Source organism: Etheostoma cragini, chromosome 11 (assembly GCF_013103735.1).
Source record: "Etheostoma cragini isolate CJK2018 chromosome 11, CSU_Ecrag_1.0, whole genome shotgun sequence".
NCBI lineage: Eukaryota > Metazoa > Chordata > Actinopteri > Perciformes > Percidae > Etheostoma > Etheostoma cragini.
Genome location: NC_048417.1, coordinates 8891765 through 8907277, shown reverse-complemented (window position 1 = coordinate 8907277; position 15513 = coordinate 8891765). Strand labels below are relative to the sequence as shown.

The 15513-nt window shown below is 38.9% G+C and overlaps 1 protein-coding gene across 5 annotated transcripts in view; it reads left to right on the top strand.

Annotated features, from left to right (window-relative positions):
• itprid2 (ITPR interacting domain containing 2) overlaps positions 1-15513 on the top strand; it is a 32005-nt gene that overhangs the window by 1140 nt on the left and 15352 nt on the right. For 3 of the 5 annotated variants that reach the window (XM_034884548.1, XM_034884549.1, XM_034884547.1), the window contains exons 2-9: positions 3362-3497; positions 4881-5045; positions 6895-6937; positions 8831-8880; positions 9150-9203; positions 13719-13758; positions 13868-13963; positions 15383-15513. The exon at positions 15383-15513 is cut by the window's right edge and continues 17 nt beyond it. In XM_034884548.1, the coding sequence (XP_034740439.1) occupies positions 3455-3497; positions 4881-5045; positions 6895-6937; positions 8831-8880; positions 9150-9203; positions 13719-13758; positions 13868-13963; positions 15383-15513 (622 nt within the window). In that variant the 5' untranslated portion in view covers positions 3362-3454. Of the gene's footprint in view, positions 1-3361; positions 3498-4880; positions 5046-6894; positions 6938-7821; positions 7928-8830; positions 8881-9149; positions 9204-10530; positions 10551-13718; positions 13759-13867; positions 13964-15382 lie in introns of those variants that run through there. The other 2 variants (XM_034884551.1, XM_034884550.1) reach the window with 2 other exon arrangements.

Genomic DNA, 15513 nt, shown 5'->3' with positions numbered 1-15513 from the left:
GTTTTATGACTGCACAGAAAGATAAAAATGGAGCCTTTGTTCAACTTCTCTTGGATTTTCCAGGCCCCCCCCCCCTGCAGTTTTATATAACCTTGATGTAACAGTGATGTATAAAGGCTCCATGTCCCCACATCCACGCTGTATAAGTCTGTTAGCAGTGAGCATTGATCACTGTCCCTGAGATGAAGGTTCAAGTGTGTTTGCTGTGTGCAGGTTGCAGGAAACCGACTGTAAGTGTGGTTTCATTCATACAGCCATGACCTCCAGGTCTGGTTTCTTGTAAAGCCAACAGTGAGTGGAGCTTCTCTTAAAGACATTTGATCATGATGATATGAAACAGAGAATAGCATCCCTTGCATTAAAAAGTACTGGCAAGAGTGCCAGTGATGGAGGATGTCTTCAGATCTTTTACGTAGTACCAATTTGATTTGTAGTTGGTTGAGGAGGAGCTCATTTTTACAGGTTTTTGTATTGCAGCATGTCCTCACATTTGTGAGGCTGGAACCATGAAATGTTTGGCATTTTGACAAATGACCCTAACAATTAATCTAGTATTCAAATCGTGGTTGATTACTTTTCTGACAGTTTGATGATGTTGATGTATATGACTGTATTTCACTGTGAAGGTCTTAACTACCACAGTACATGTTGAGATTTAGGTTAGTCATTAAAGTGCTGTTGAATGTGGTTATATTTAAGATAGACTTCTGAAAAGATAAAGCTAAAATTATTAATATTAGGCTGTAATTAACAGCCATTATTACTCATTATTAACATTACCTAGTTCCAGCTTGTCAAGTATAAGCATTAGCTACTTTTCAGTGTCTTAAGTGATACTAAATTAAATATTTTTAGTAGCGCTGGGCAATATGGAGAATTTCAAATATCAAGATATGTTTGACCAAATACTTCAATATAAATATTGCAACAAAATTGTAGGGTTGACAATTGGTGCTTAGTGGATATAATGACTAAGTGGGTAAGGGCAAATAATAGAAGAGCTAGAACAGTCAGTGGGCTCAGACAATTACATCGCTCTAATGTAATTTAGCCTGTAAAACCAGGTAAAGAAAACACTGATTTCATATTACGATATTGCAATATCCAAAATCGAACACGATATCTAGTCACGATATCAATATAATATTGATATATTGCCCAGCCCTAATCTTTAGGTTTTGGACTGTTGACTGAACAAAACAAGCAATGGGAAGAAGACACTGCTGGCTTGGGAAATCCTTTATTTAATGCTTTCCTGATAACGTATCTCTATTAAATCCTTTAATAACTGTCAAAATGCAAACTAAACACAGCTGCTGTTCTCTGTAAAACACAGCACCACAAACTTGTTATGGCCTCCTTTAAGCCCATAGGAGTGTTGATACTTACAGAGAAAAGTTGGGGGGACGGATAACTAAAGAGGACTGAGAGGTTGAACGAGGGCGAACAAGAGGCTACTGGTGGCTGCAGAGGATACTCTCTCTACGCACACTCTCTGTCTGTGTATTGTTGTTTCTGACATTTTAGTTTGTTTTGCATTCACCAAAGAAATCTAAAAATAAATCTTCCCTCCCATATCTTTCTCCCTCTCTCTCGCGCTCTCTCCCTCTCTCTATATCTCGACAGGAAGTTGTTCTGTTATTCATCCTAAACACTTGTTTCCTGTTTCACACATTCTCATTTAAATTTGGCTGCATGTTCTTTTTTTCTTCCTCTCTATCCTTCTCCTCCAGTCAGTGACTCCATATGGATTATTCTATTTTTACATCCATGCTTTAGTTTCCTACTCCCATCAGCTTATATTGTAATTTTGAGTGTTATTTTGGTAAATTATTTTGTGGCTGTATCCCGACTATCATGAGCAACCATGTAAGCTTATTATCTATTATACATTTATAAGTATGAACAGTGCTCTGACTTCCTCAGTAGTAACCTGTGATCTTGTTCCTGTTGGTTTCAATGGTCGGCTGATGGCCGGCTGCCTGCGCTTAGGACTTAGGCTACACCCCTTTCATAACTTGTGAACCGTTTAAGGTAGACTCTTGTGTGAGGTATCATTGAACTCAGCAGATAGCTCCTTTTAATTGGTCAAAGTCTGGCCCACCCCCTATGCTTTAGCCACGCCCCATTTCACAGAATATAAACTGTATGATGTAGAGTCTTGTGTGAGGTATCATTGAAATCAGCTAAGACCTCCCTTTTCGTTGGTGACATATTGCATGGTCGCTAGGAGCGGCATCTGCCAGTAACCCCGATATGCAAGGTGGTGCGAGGGCCCGTCCATCACAGCTTGCAGCTTTACTTAAACATGTCTCTGACACATTGAAATAACAGCTGGAGCTGCTAAATATGGTACACCTACTTTTCATTTCCAAATACCAAAGGCTCTGGTTCAAAGCAAGCATTGGTAGTTGAAAGTTTAACTAATAGAACATGTTTTTTATATAAAAAGTAACTAATAACTATAAAAGTTATATAATTGTGGTGGAGTTAAAACTACAATATTTCCCTCTGAAATGTAGTGGAGTAGAAAAATAAAGTAGCATGAAATGGACATGAACAAGTTTGTCAAAATTGTGCAGTACTAGTAAATGTAGGCTACTTTGTAACATTCCACCACTGATTAAGTAAAGTAGTAGGAACCAAAATGGATTTTGTAGTGCCGATGCCGAAATTGATTTTTTTTAATCAGCCTTAGCCGATGACTGATACGGACTGCCTTTTTTCTTGAGCCGATATTTGGAGCAGATACTGCTTTTGCTCCATAAATTTACATCATAAAAATGTAAACCTTGCCACACTGGATTTGCTTTCAGAATCTGCTCTGCCATTTCTTTAAAAATGATAAACAAAAACAGATGAGTATCACTTCTGCAGTCATCTTACATTACCCGAATTATATGTGCAATGTGCATCATATGGATGAGTGCATTGCACATGGTTAACTGTGCAAGGGTAAAAGGCTTTCAACAACATCTACAGCACAGCCTTGAGGATGCGTTGCTTGTTGACATATTATAAGATTGATATAATCAGGTCATCACAATATGTCCTTCGTCAACACATTTAAATAATTTAAGAAAACAACAAACCTGGAAAATAGCTTACATATGTCCACATGATGACCTCACACATACACTGCAAGTCTCTTTAAAACTGACCACTAGGGGTATATTGTATTACTATTTTTTAATGTGACTTTGTAACATCTGTCCAGGAACTACACAGAAAAAAAAGTCTTCCGACCTACTCTGCCACATATACAGAATTTTTTATTAATGTGCACTGTTCCTGTTAAATAAACCGACCAAAAAAAAGAATTAGTGAAAAAAAATAATTCTCCCTTTGTCTCTCTGTCCAGGTGTGTTACCTGTTGCTGATGTTGCTGTAGAGGTTTCAGTCTCCTCTGACTGACTGACTGACTGGTCTCAACCAGACACACAGAAAGGCAGATATGGAGAGTGGATCTCTGGAAATGGACACCAGCACTGCTCCAAGTTGGTCATCTTACTCATACAGTTGAAATATTTAGTTAAAAGTAATGGACAGGAGTATCGAATAGAAATAGTTGATGATAAAATGGATAAACAGTTAAAACAATTAGTTAAAAGTAATCAAAAGTATCGAGTCTACAACTCAAAGACATTCAATTTACTGTCAGAAGGGTTAGGGAACTAGAACATATTCACATTTACGATCTGTAATTAGGCCATCACTATTAATCGTTGATTTTTTATTATATATATATATACATTTTTATACTTTTTTTAATGACTTTGAGTTCTCCCTTATTCACGAGCAAACTACATCACAAACACTACTACTTTCTTCTGTAGGTCTTAAACATAGACTGTATAACATATGTTTCAAAGTGCTCCCAAGTGCTGCAGCGCTCTCCCTTCTCTTCAATGAAGCCTCTATGTTTACAGGCTTGTCGTGATGGACAATGGGCTATAGGTGCCCAATAAAATCTATGTTTGGTACTGCCAACTTGTTTTGTTTTGTCACGGTTCATGTGTGCAGTATTTATTGGACACATGAACCGTGACAAAACAAAACAAGTGAAGAATTGTGATGTCAATTCTAAACTAAAAGAATTGTGATTTGTATTTTTTTCCTTAATCTTGCAGGCCCAGCTGGAATAAGATACATTCGAACCAATTAATTGACTATCAAAACAACAAATCGATTAATCATTGTAGCTCTAAAACTGTTGGAATGGTTAGCAAACAGCATGAAGAGTTAGACTTTAGCTAAAGATAATAGATAAACAGTTGGACTAATTCGCTGAAAGCCACTTCAAGTGGTAGTAGTATGAATGCAGACTTGACCAAACCAATTTGAAATTAACCAAGCAGTTTTAAGAAGAAGAAACATCTATACATTTGTAATGTTTCTTAACATCCATTGTGAAGTAAATTAAATGAAGACATTTGGACTTGTGACGTCAATCATGCAGCACTTGAGCTCATTTGATCGGGATATAGGCCGTTACCTCAGACGAAAAAGGCTGTGAATCCTTGGTTTTGATGAGTTGCTATTGTTTCATGATGCAACTACATCTCTATCAAAGTTGAAAAATCAGGTGAGTCAGGTCAGGTGACAGATTTACTTTGCTTTTTTAGCCTTCAAATATATTGGAATGAAATGGGATATTACATTGAAATTATTGTTGGGCCCTTAGTCATGTCTTTATTGTTCTTTATCAAAGTTGTGGTTAAAAAGTACAGTTAGGTGATTTAAATGTGCAGGGTGAGGACTGACACAAATGTTTTGTCACTTGTAGTTTCTGTTTGTCAGGGTGAATACCTACCAAACCTGATTAATGACTTTATAGTAGGCCGGCTGTCTGACAGATTGTTTGATTGATTGATCCTTAGATCCCAGAGTGCAGTCAGGCCGCTGCTTAGCCGGCCTGCGGCGTCGGGCCTGGGCCCGGAGTAGAGACTCCATCTGGCAGGAATCAGTAGCAGAGAGCTGTGGCCCCCAGGAGCCCAAACAGAACGAAATGGATGTGGAAGAACAAAGACCCTCAGAAGAACCAGGTTAGACGGAGCTCAGATGTCACCAATGTTGTAACTGGGGACATAAGAATAATCTTAAATGATAAATGTATTCCTAAAAAGCAAGATACTTCACATTACCCTTATCTCATTTTCTGCAGCCACCTGAGCTGGGTGCCAAAGTCACTGCTGACTAATAGTAGTTATAATAATTTATACTGTTTATTGATCACCAGTGGGGAAATTACAATTTGTTGTACGGCACCTTGCTCAAGGGCACCTGGCAGAAGGTGAAGTGACATCTCTCCAGCTACCAATCCAGACTCCGTACTTTGGTCCATACAGGGACTTGAACGACCCTCCGGTTCCCGACCTAGTTCTAGTTAGCTTTATTAGCTGATAAGCAACAATAAATTGCACTACAGAAAGGCAGCTGGTACAGTGTATTTGAGGTACCTTAGAAAATAAATACTTTCTACAGACCTAAAAGATGTAGGCGAAGGTGGGTATATCACGCCTACCGCTTTTACAATAAACAAACTGTTGAAATATGTGAATAATGCTAAATATATTTAGTTGTTCTTTACAACTGTTCCACATATTCATCGCTTTACCTGAAATACATTCATTCTCCCTCCTTCGTTTTTTGCTATATTAGAGTTTGGTTGGTCGGTCCAGACTAAGATATCTCAAAAACTATTGGATAGTGTGTTGTAAAAAGTTTGTACAGATATCGATGGTGCCCAGAGGGTTATTTTGGTGCCCCCCTAACTTTTCCTCTAGTGCCACCATGAGGTTGACATTTGTGGTTTTAAGTGAAATGTATTCACAACTATTACATGGATTGCTAGAAATTTGTCCCCTCTGTATAAATTGTGATACTTTGGTGTTCCCACTAATATTTCATTTAGCGCCATCCTCAGGTCAAAATTATAATTAGTTTAAAGTGCGCATATTATGCTTTTTGGCTATTCCCTTTTCCTTTATTGTGTAATATATCTTTTTGTGCACATTATAGGTTGTAAGTGAAAAAGCCTAAAGTCCACCTCTAAGGGACTTTAGATACATTATATACCACCGTGTAGATTAGTAGCACCGTGCTGTATCATATTTTTTTTTTAATCTAAAAAGGAACTAGTAACTAAAAGTTAAATAAATGTAGTGGAGTTAAACTATAATATTTCCCTCTAAAATCTAATGGAGTAGAAAAATAATGTAGCATAAAATGAAAATACTCAAGTAAAACACAACTGTGATGTTACAATGCTAGCACGCTAAACTAAAATGGTGTACACGGTGAACCGTACACTTGTAAACCTCATTTTGTTTGCATTGTCACTGTGAGCATAATAGCATGCTGACGTTACCACTAAGCTCAAAGTACAGTGTGTGTACAGCTGTGCCAAATATATCCTCACCATGCGTTACTGCAGACTCTTAGTCTTGTTTGAACATGCACAATCCTCTTAAGTCTCTAAAACGATTTTTTTCTTTGATTGTAAATAACATTTGGATACTTGGACTTTGATAAATAATTTTGCTTATCATTCAAGCAAAAAAGCCAAACATTCAGTGGTTCCATCTGTACAGCAAATGTAAGAAATGCCACTGCTCAGGGAAACTTGATGGGCATTTTTCACTGAACAACTAATTGAAAAGATAATGGTCAGATTCAATGATGACGAAAACAATGAAAAGCTGTAGCCACAGCAGATGTTAACTGTGGTGGAATTGCGGCCCGCTAGCACTGTGACTATAATCAGCTGAGATGTTGAGTTATATCCTGAAGTCTGCCATGTTGTAATGCTTTTATCGCATGTTGTAACCACTGTTACAACACAGCATCTGCTGGCTTATTTCTTTAACACTCTCATCTGTCTCCCTCTCTCAGAGCGAGTTCCTAACAAGATCACCAGCTGGCTGATTGAATGCAGGTACAGTATCCATTCACCACTTGATTAAAGGACCATACCAATGTTTTTTGGTGTCCTGTTTTGGCCTGTTTATTACATGTCATATATGACTGTTCTAATTTTTCGGCTGATGATGACTGCAGCCTGTTGCTGCAAGTTGATTTTCTTAAAAAATCAACTGAAACAAGTGAATCAATCCCTAACTGATGGATGATAAGAAAATGATTTACAGGAATGTATAGTAAACAGACTTAGTAGTTCATGGATTGCAATATGATACATAGAAGATATGGTCCTTAAAATGCAGAGTGACTGGTTGAGTGGCAAACAGGTTTTCTTGTCAACTGGTTTATTGATATGTTTTCCTAGTGTCTGAAGGTTTGTGTTTAGTAACGGTGTTATCAGCTGCTGACAGACAGACAGACACACACACACACACACACACACACACACACACACACACACACACACACACACAAAGGGAGCAGACCAACGCCCAGAGATAGGGCCTATAGAGCTGTTGAGGCAAAGGAGGAAAGAAAGACGCAATGAGAAGATGAAAAGAACGGCAGAAAAAAAGGAGAGTAAACAGAGGAGGGGTTTCTCCTGCTAAGTCAACAATGTTATCACATGCACACACAGTTTTCACTGCTGTCATTCACAACCTTGTGACCCTACAGTGCTCTGACGTGTCACTGTGGTAACATGACCAGCAGAATCAGAATCACAGGTTACCATAGCAATGTCCAAAGGGCAGGGGCTTGAGGTCAACATGTCTGTCGGTGGAAAGTGAAAGGATTAGCAAACACTGCTCCTGCTGGTTACACAACCGTCCATTTGTGTGTGTGTTAACTGGTGGCATGAAGTTTGTCCCATTGATAAGAATGGCAGGTTGTGTAACAGCTCTGTGTTCCCAGCGCCCGGCTGCAGAGAGCTGCTCAGACCAGCTAGCTTACTGCTACTGTCAACTTACTTGATCTGTCAGCTAGTTAGCCTGGGACGACTATTCTGGTCAGTAGGACACCTGGGATGGGTAACAAAAACAGGAATTAGGATTAACAGGCAGTTAGGGAGTAGCCTAGTCTTAATTGCCAGACCTCTTTCCACAGCGCTGTGTCAACCCTGGAGTATGGTCTGGCTACACTGCTTATCTATTCAGGGATAGGAAAAGAAAAAGCTGTTGCTTGTTTGCATTTCTTTTTTAATCAATCACAACCGTCCTAGATGGCGCTAAGCCTTGATAGCAGGGATAGGGGACGGGGAGGGACATGCCAGATGTCAGGCTTTATCTCAGCAATGTACAGCCAGTTAGTCAGACAAACCTTAGACTGATAGGCGGTTAGCTCGGGATAGTTATCTTAAGCCAGACTAGGAGGTATCCAGGTGTACTAAGCCATATCCTGTTAATTAGATAATCTAAGATACTTTGCCGTAACCTGATAGTTAGCCTCAGCTTGAAAGATAGTGATTGTTAGTGTAGCCTGGTCACCATTTAGCATTGCTAATGAGCATTGCACAACCAGGAATTGGCTTTGGATAGTTAGTTTCAAATATACAGTGGGTTAGTTTACTCGTATAGTTTGCATTATATTAACCAGGATTTAGACTGGACTTTATTTCAATCAGAGGTTGGCATGGGATTATCACCCTCAGTTTGACCAGGAGCTAGCCTGGGATAAATAGTGCACCCTGTTTGTTGTTGTTGGCAAACATTGCCTGGTTAGGACTATGCTTAAAGGTATTTTAAGCTATCCCAGTGTAGCAGTAGATGAGAATTAAGGGCAAAACATACTGGCATCAAATATTTGATATAAAGACCTACACACTGGCAATTTGGTGGATATTTATGTTTTTAATGGTCAGTTTATGGTTTGGGTTGATATTTAACCCTCTGTCTTTTTGTCCCTTGTCCAGGACTCCCATCGGAGCCTCTTTAGATGAGCAGAGTGCTTCTCCAAGCAAAGGTAATCCCCATTTTCTGTGTGTGTTCTTTGTATATATTAGATTATGAGGACCCCAACCTGATAGGACATGTTCCGGGGACATTGGTTCATGACTAAATATTTGCTAGTCATCTCACTTGTTTTTAAAATTTAGCTTTAGTTGTGTTTAATGCTAGCAGTTTTGTGTCAGAATTGGTAGAGGAATTTCTTTTACCCCATGCCTCTGAAAAGATTTCACAACTTAACTATTTTGTGTGTACTTGGTGTATGTTTTGTGTGTGTGAGAACAGGAGTGCTGAAGAACGGCTGCAGCTTTGAAGATGACCTTTCACTGGGAGCTGAAGGTCAGTAGACAGAAAAACTTACAATACAAACAATATTACAGATTCCATTGTTAACAGTTTCCCCCCATGTTCTGCCAATTCTGAATTTTAAATGGCGCCACCAACTTAAGGAACGCTTTGACATTTTGGTGAATTCTCTTGTTGAACATTAACCGCAAACATAACTATAATGGAAATAGAAAGTTTGACTGAAACAGAGGGTAACAGAATTTATTCATAATTACTACCTTGACAATATTCATTAATAAATAATATACAGTAATAATACATAGTGCGAAGATACAGATTCACCAGTAAACAATCACAAATAAAGGTAGATTTTATCAGACAGCTTCTGTTTTTTTTCTGTAAAAATGTATATTTTCCAATAGATGCGTTTTCAAATGGAGCCCTTTATTTGTAGGGTGTGCATAGCGTGTGTGTGGTAGAGCAAGAGTGGCGATGGATGTGCTCACTAAGCTGTTGGTGATTGAAACAGAGAAGACATATACAGTAAAGTTGTCAAGTGGTAGGAAATGTATAGTGTAGGTTTCAGTGTGTTCATGAATGAATGCTGCAGCTCACCAAAGTAAGCATACATTTTGGCCGTAGAGGCAAAACAAAGTCTCAACTGTGTTTCCCGAAAACAGTCTGGAAGCTGAAGCAGGAAACTCATCTTGCTCTGTTTTGCAAAAGACCAACATTTGATTTTAGGGACATGTTCATAATTGTCTTGGGATGTAATCAATGTCTGGTCTGTTTAACATTGTAACAACAGTTTGGCCACAATTTAGGACATTGATCATACACAGTCCAGCCATACACCAGGCAAGGCAAGGCAGCTTTATATGTATAGCACATTTCAGCAGCAGGGCAATTCAAAGTGCTTTACACAAAACTGTTAAAAAACTGTTAAAAAACTGTTAAAAATTAAAACTGATAAAACATAAGAATAAACAGTTATAAAACAAAAGAATACAAGTTACGGTGCAGTATAAGAAATTAAAAATGAAAGAAATTAACAACCATTTAAAGAAAGGCAACTAGGTTTGTACGTTGTCTTTAGGTGCTTAAAATAAGTCAGTCTTTAGTGTTAGAATAAAGAGTAATCTGGTGTCACAAAGAGCTTACGAAAAAATAACTAACTATAAGTATCATGAGTATTATAAGACCCTTTGCGTGTTGAAAAAATCCTTAGATATGAAGAGAATGCAGCTTGATCAGATGTGTGTAAATGAAGATGTGTGACAAACAAAACACTGTCAATAGAATCAACAGAACATGTTTTATAACACAGCGATACACCGCTTGATCTTCATTCCTCAGTGCCAGTGCTTCATGAAGGGGGAAAAGCCAACAATCACAGAGGTGTGGAAACACACTGCATGCATGACTGACGTGTGTGTGTGTGTGTGTTTGTGTGTTTTCATCACTCCTCTGAACTGCTGTGAATACGTCAGTAATGACTCTGATAACAAGACGGTGTATGTGTCACTGAGTTAACAATAGACTGTAATGACTTTATATTTAAGCTCTAAACACTGACGTGTGTGTGTGTGTGTGTGTGTGTGTGTGTGTGTGTGTGTGTGTGCGTGTGCGCAAAGGGTCACCTGGTGGAATCTGGGACTGAATAGATGCTAATGAGTTGATGCTGAGAGGCCACAGGTTGAATAGATTTGATCAGAGACCCCTTCTTCAGGAACAGCAGCCTCTGACACAGTTTAGTTACATTATATAATTACATTTAACTTCACGTAATTGCATACCACAGCTGCTCTTTTGCGGTCACTCCAATCTTCGGAAATTATGAATTTCTGATCATTTCAGAATGAATTATTAATTAACAAGTAATTTAATATTTCAGTGATAATAATTTTCTCGTTAGTTAATTTCTTGCTAACATGGAAACACTTCGCCCAAGTTCTTCTTGGGAAATATTTTCAACAATACTACAATCTTTTAGAAAGCTTTGTCATGTTGTATGCCAGATCTTCTGCCCGTCTTGCCTTATCCAGAATAAAAGCCTGCAGTCATCTGACTGGCATGTATAATATCTTTATTACACTTCTCTTCAACACTTGTGAGTAACTAAAGCCTAAAATAACTACAACTGTTTAATCACCTTTTGTTGGCTGACAAAGCCAAGACACCAAAGACACATTTAATTAACAACTGTAGCCTACTGTTCTTCACCAGTTACTTACTCCAAATATTGAAGGTAGAAGTTTAACTGGAAGATTCTTAAATCTCAACGTGTTGATCAACAGTCACCAGTTGGTTACAGTGGTGTGACGGAGTGTCTTTTCACCCGCTAACAATCTTTGACTGAATACAGTCACCAGCTGCAGCTGAGAGCTTGTTAACCAGAGAACAGACAAACTTTTCTTTTAGGCTGTTGCTGAGATAATTAGTTAATTAGCTACAGTACATCTACTCTGTCCCTGCCGATTTCTGAGTTTTTCAAAAATTAGAAAACTTCTGAGTCAGAGGGAAATGTTCTGTGGGTTCATCTCTATGAGTGACCCCTTTCATACTACTACTACTACTACTACTACTAGTTTTGTGATCCATTGTTAAAATAAAAATATATAAATGTCTTTAGCCGCTTTGAGTAAATGTGTACCAATAAATGTAGAATTTAGTGGATCAGATAGCAAAAAATATAAAGTAGGAATTATTATGTGTAAAAATATATTAAATAGACAAAAAGTGACAATAATTTACATTAATGCATCAGATATTTGATAGTTGTAGTTTGAGTGAGTAATAGTTTGAGTTTCGAAACCTTCCTGCTGCCTCTAAAGTTTGCATCACGTTTTGTCTTCACACACCACAACCATTATCCACTTGAGCGAACTGGCCTTGTGTGTATGTGGAAGTTACATTAAGCTGAAAAGGTTACGGGTGAATGATTTGGGTGAAGTTTTTGTTGAAAACCTCTTTAGTTGAGTGGCTCTGGCTACTTCTTGTCATCAACCTAAATCTCACCTAATGTTGTTATGTCCTGACACTAAGTGCCGTAATCATGTTGAGAATGACATTCGTCAGAAGTAGCTTTAGTGGTGCAGAAGACTTTGGAGATGCCATGTATGAACACATCCTAATGAGCTGTAATTATATCACACATTATCAGGACAGGACAGGAGGGGATTAAAGTGTCTCTAAGAAAATAGGATGAAGATGAATTTGTTAATTAAAGGATTCAGGGTGAATAGGATGGAACTGAGTCAGTGAATTAGAGTAGGAAGAGTTGTTGTCACATGGTCTCCTTTCAATCAGAAGAAAACACTGTGGATTTAAAGAAGGAAGAAGAAATTCAGCTTAAATTAAGTGGAAAAGAAAGAGAGAGACACTCAGAGACACACAGTGGCAGCTTGACAGGTTCCAACAGGTTCTTTTAAATGGAAAAAGAAAACAACAGCAGTTAGTGCTGATGAATAATTTCTGTTCTCTGACAGAATTAATTTGAACCTGTTTCAGTGTTCAGTTTTCAGTAAATGTGTTGCCCAATCACAAACTTGTCCTTTTTCATCAATATTTATCACCCCCATAAATTCCAAGTATTCCTATCTTATCAAGATATTCCTTATCTTGGGTAGACGCTCCATATTCATGCGCCATCTTGAAATACGTTAGTTTGGGAGGGACATACAGGACATACTGCTCCTCCTTTTGCGTTTTCCCTTTCACAAGATAAACTCACAGGGGCATCTGACCTGCTAATGAGTATCGTTGTTTCCCGGCCCTGACAACTTTGAAGAAGGAAACAAGGAGAACCAAACTCAAAATCCAAACTGTATTCAAAATAAAAATTTCCGTAACAGTAGTCTTCTTCTTTGCCCACAAAAAGAAAACAGATATTGAAAAGAGCAAAAGACCGGCTTTTTGAAGCGTGAAGGGCACCGTAACTATAACTTGTACTTGGAACTGCATGGTGCGAGAGAGTTGATTGAGATATATAATATCAACGCTAGATGGGAGAAATTCCTACACATTGGACCTTTAACTGACAGCTGTTGACTATGCTCACTGAAACGGTCACTGGCCTTTTTTATCTGTTAAAGCTAGCTAGCTAAAGGAAGTGCCGTTTGCTACCGGAGTTGGTTGAAAACGCCATCTTTGGATGACCTTGTATTTTTTTTCAGCTGACTCGTTTTAAAACGAGAATCTTGTAAAAGTGTCTTTGATATGCTCTTGGCTACATACAGTACATATTATGCTAAAAGACTGGCGCTACAGCTGCTTGTCCCAGGCAAAAAGTCAACATCCTCAGTTGATCATTGTGTTCTAACGAAACCCTGTTTGGCTGCTTCACTCACATACTTGTTCATATTTCCAAACCGTTTGTTTCACTTTTAACATTAAAGTACAAAGGAATTTGAGGATGAGGACTAACCGATTGTTAAGCAAACACTCTGTAAACGTTGCTAAGCTAAGCTGGGGTAGCTGGAATGTGACCTTTTCAAAATCCTATAAAATGCAGGACAGAGATGTAAGCTCTGTTAGTAATAATAATTCCCTTATTTTTTTCTACAGCCAACCATCTTCAGTCCAATAACGATAAAACTGAATCCTGGTGAGTTCCCTTTTTATTTTCTTCTCTACATTCAGTAAATAAAGTTGATAACAACTGGTTGATGTCTGTGTATGTGTGTTAATGCTTCTGTGTGTATGTGAATGTGTAGTTTTGTTCTTGCGGCGGATCAGAAGAGGAGTCAGTATAAAGAGAGAGCAAGAAGTATGAACTCCACAGGATCAGGGAAGAGCAGCACTGTGTCCAGGTTAGTTCACGTCATCAGTCTTCCGTCAGACTCATGAAGGTTTCTGCAGGAAGCAAACAGTGAGCTGAGATAGAGACCACTTTATTTCCTGTATGGAGTTATGAAAGGGGACGTGGCTTAAGTATAGGAGGTGGGAAAAAATGGCACTAATGGAAAAAGTGTGAAAAACTGAGTGCAGTGACGTCTACAACAAATGGTTCATGAGTTATGAAAGGGACGCAGGTTTGGTTAGAAGAAAAAAATATGTTTTCATGTTATGCATTCTTGAAAAATGACCGGCAATTATGTCGTTGGAACTAGTTATACTCTATAATAAAAAATAATAATAAAACAGCATAAATTTGGGATTTAAACTTTTTGAAAAAGGTGTGGTCAATAAACTAATGAAATCAGTGTGTCAATTTCTGTCAATTTAGTGTTGCACTAAGTGTCTGTGGGGGAGAGTCTTATGGAAGGCTGATTTGTTGGTGGTGGTGGGTGAGCAGAGACTGGGTGAGAATAGGGGGCCCAGATAATGTTGCCAGGGTTTGGGCGGTGCTCCAGCAGTGGAACGGGAATGGTGTCTTGTGTTTAATGGTTCATAGGGAGCTATGAGTGTTGGACCATGGGTAATCCATCCTTAGTTTTATGGTATTGATACAAGGTTTGAGAGATCCCTGGGTTCTGTTACGTGGGACAAAGGTTTGTAGACGATTGACACAAATGTCATGTTTCTGAGTGTGTTCATTTCATGGAGAGCAGTGATGTAACACCACAGAGCTTCATGGAGACACTTAAACTCCATTACAAACATATTTCAAACTGTCACTGTCCGTAAAACTGCTACCATAGCAGCTGATAGCAGTTCTGTGATACAGGACCCTCAATGTACCAAAAAAAATGGAAAAAAGGTTTTCTTTTGTTTAAATTATGACCAAAAGAACGAGATCCAGGGTACAAGCGGCCAAAATGGGTTTTCTCAAGAGGGTGGCTGGCATCTCCCTTAGGATAGTGTGAGAAGCACAGTCATCCAGGAGGAGCTTGGAGTAGAGCCACTGCTCCTTCGCATCGAAAGGAGCCAGTCAAGGTTGTTCGGGCATCTGGTAAGGCTGTCTCTGGGATGTCTCCATAGGGTTAGGGTTAGGTGGAGTTTGGGAGGGGCAGATCATTGTTGCAATCTCCAGAGAGGCTGAGCCATCACACTTATTAAGCTACCTTAATAACTAGATAATTACCTAACTCTATCATTAACAGAATAACCCACTAACAGAAAGCGGTGTGAGAGAAGTACTAACTGGCTGGCTGTGTTTTCGTAGTGTTTCAGAGCGTGTAGGAACAATCAGAGAAGCCCCCAGAGGAGACCCTCCTTATTCAGATCTACTGACTGAATAAGTGACTGTGTGTGTGTCTGGATGTGTGCGTGTGCGTGTGTCTCCACAGTGTGTCAGAGCTGCTTGACCGGTACGAGGAGGACCCTGAAGAAATCCTATTAAATCTTGGTTTTGGTCGAGAAGAACCCGACCTAGCCTCAAAGGTTCCCTCCCGTTTCTTCAGCAACACCTCTACAGCGC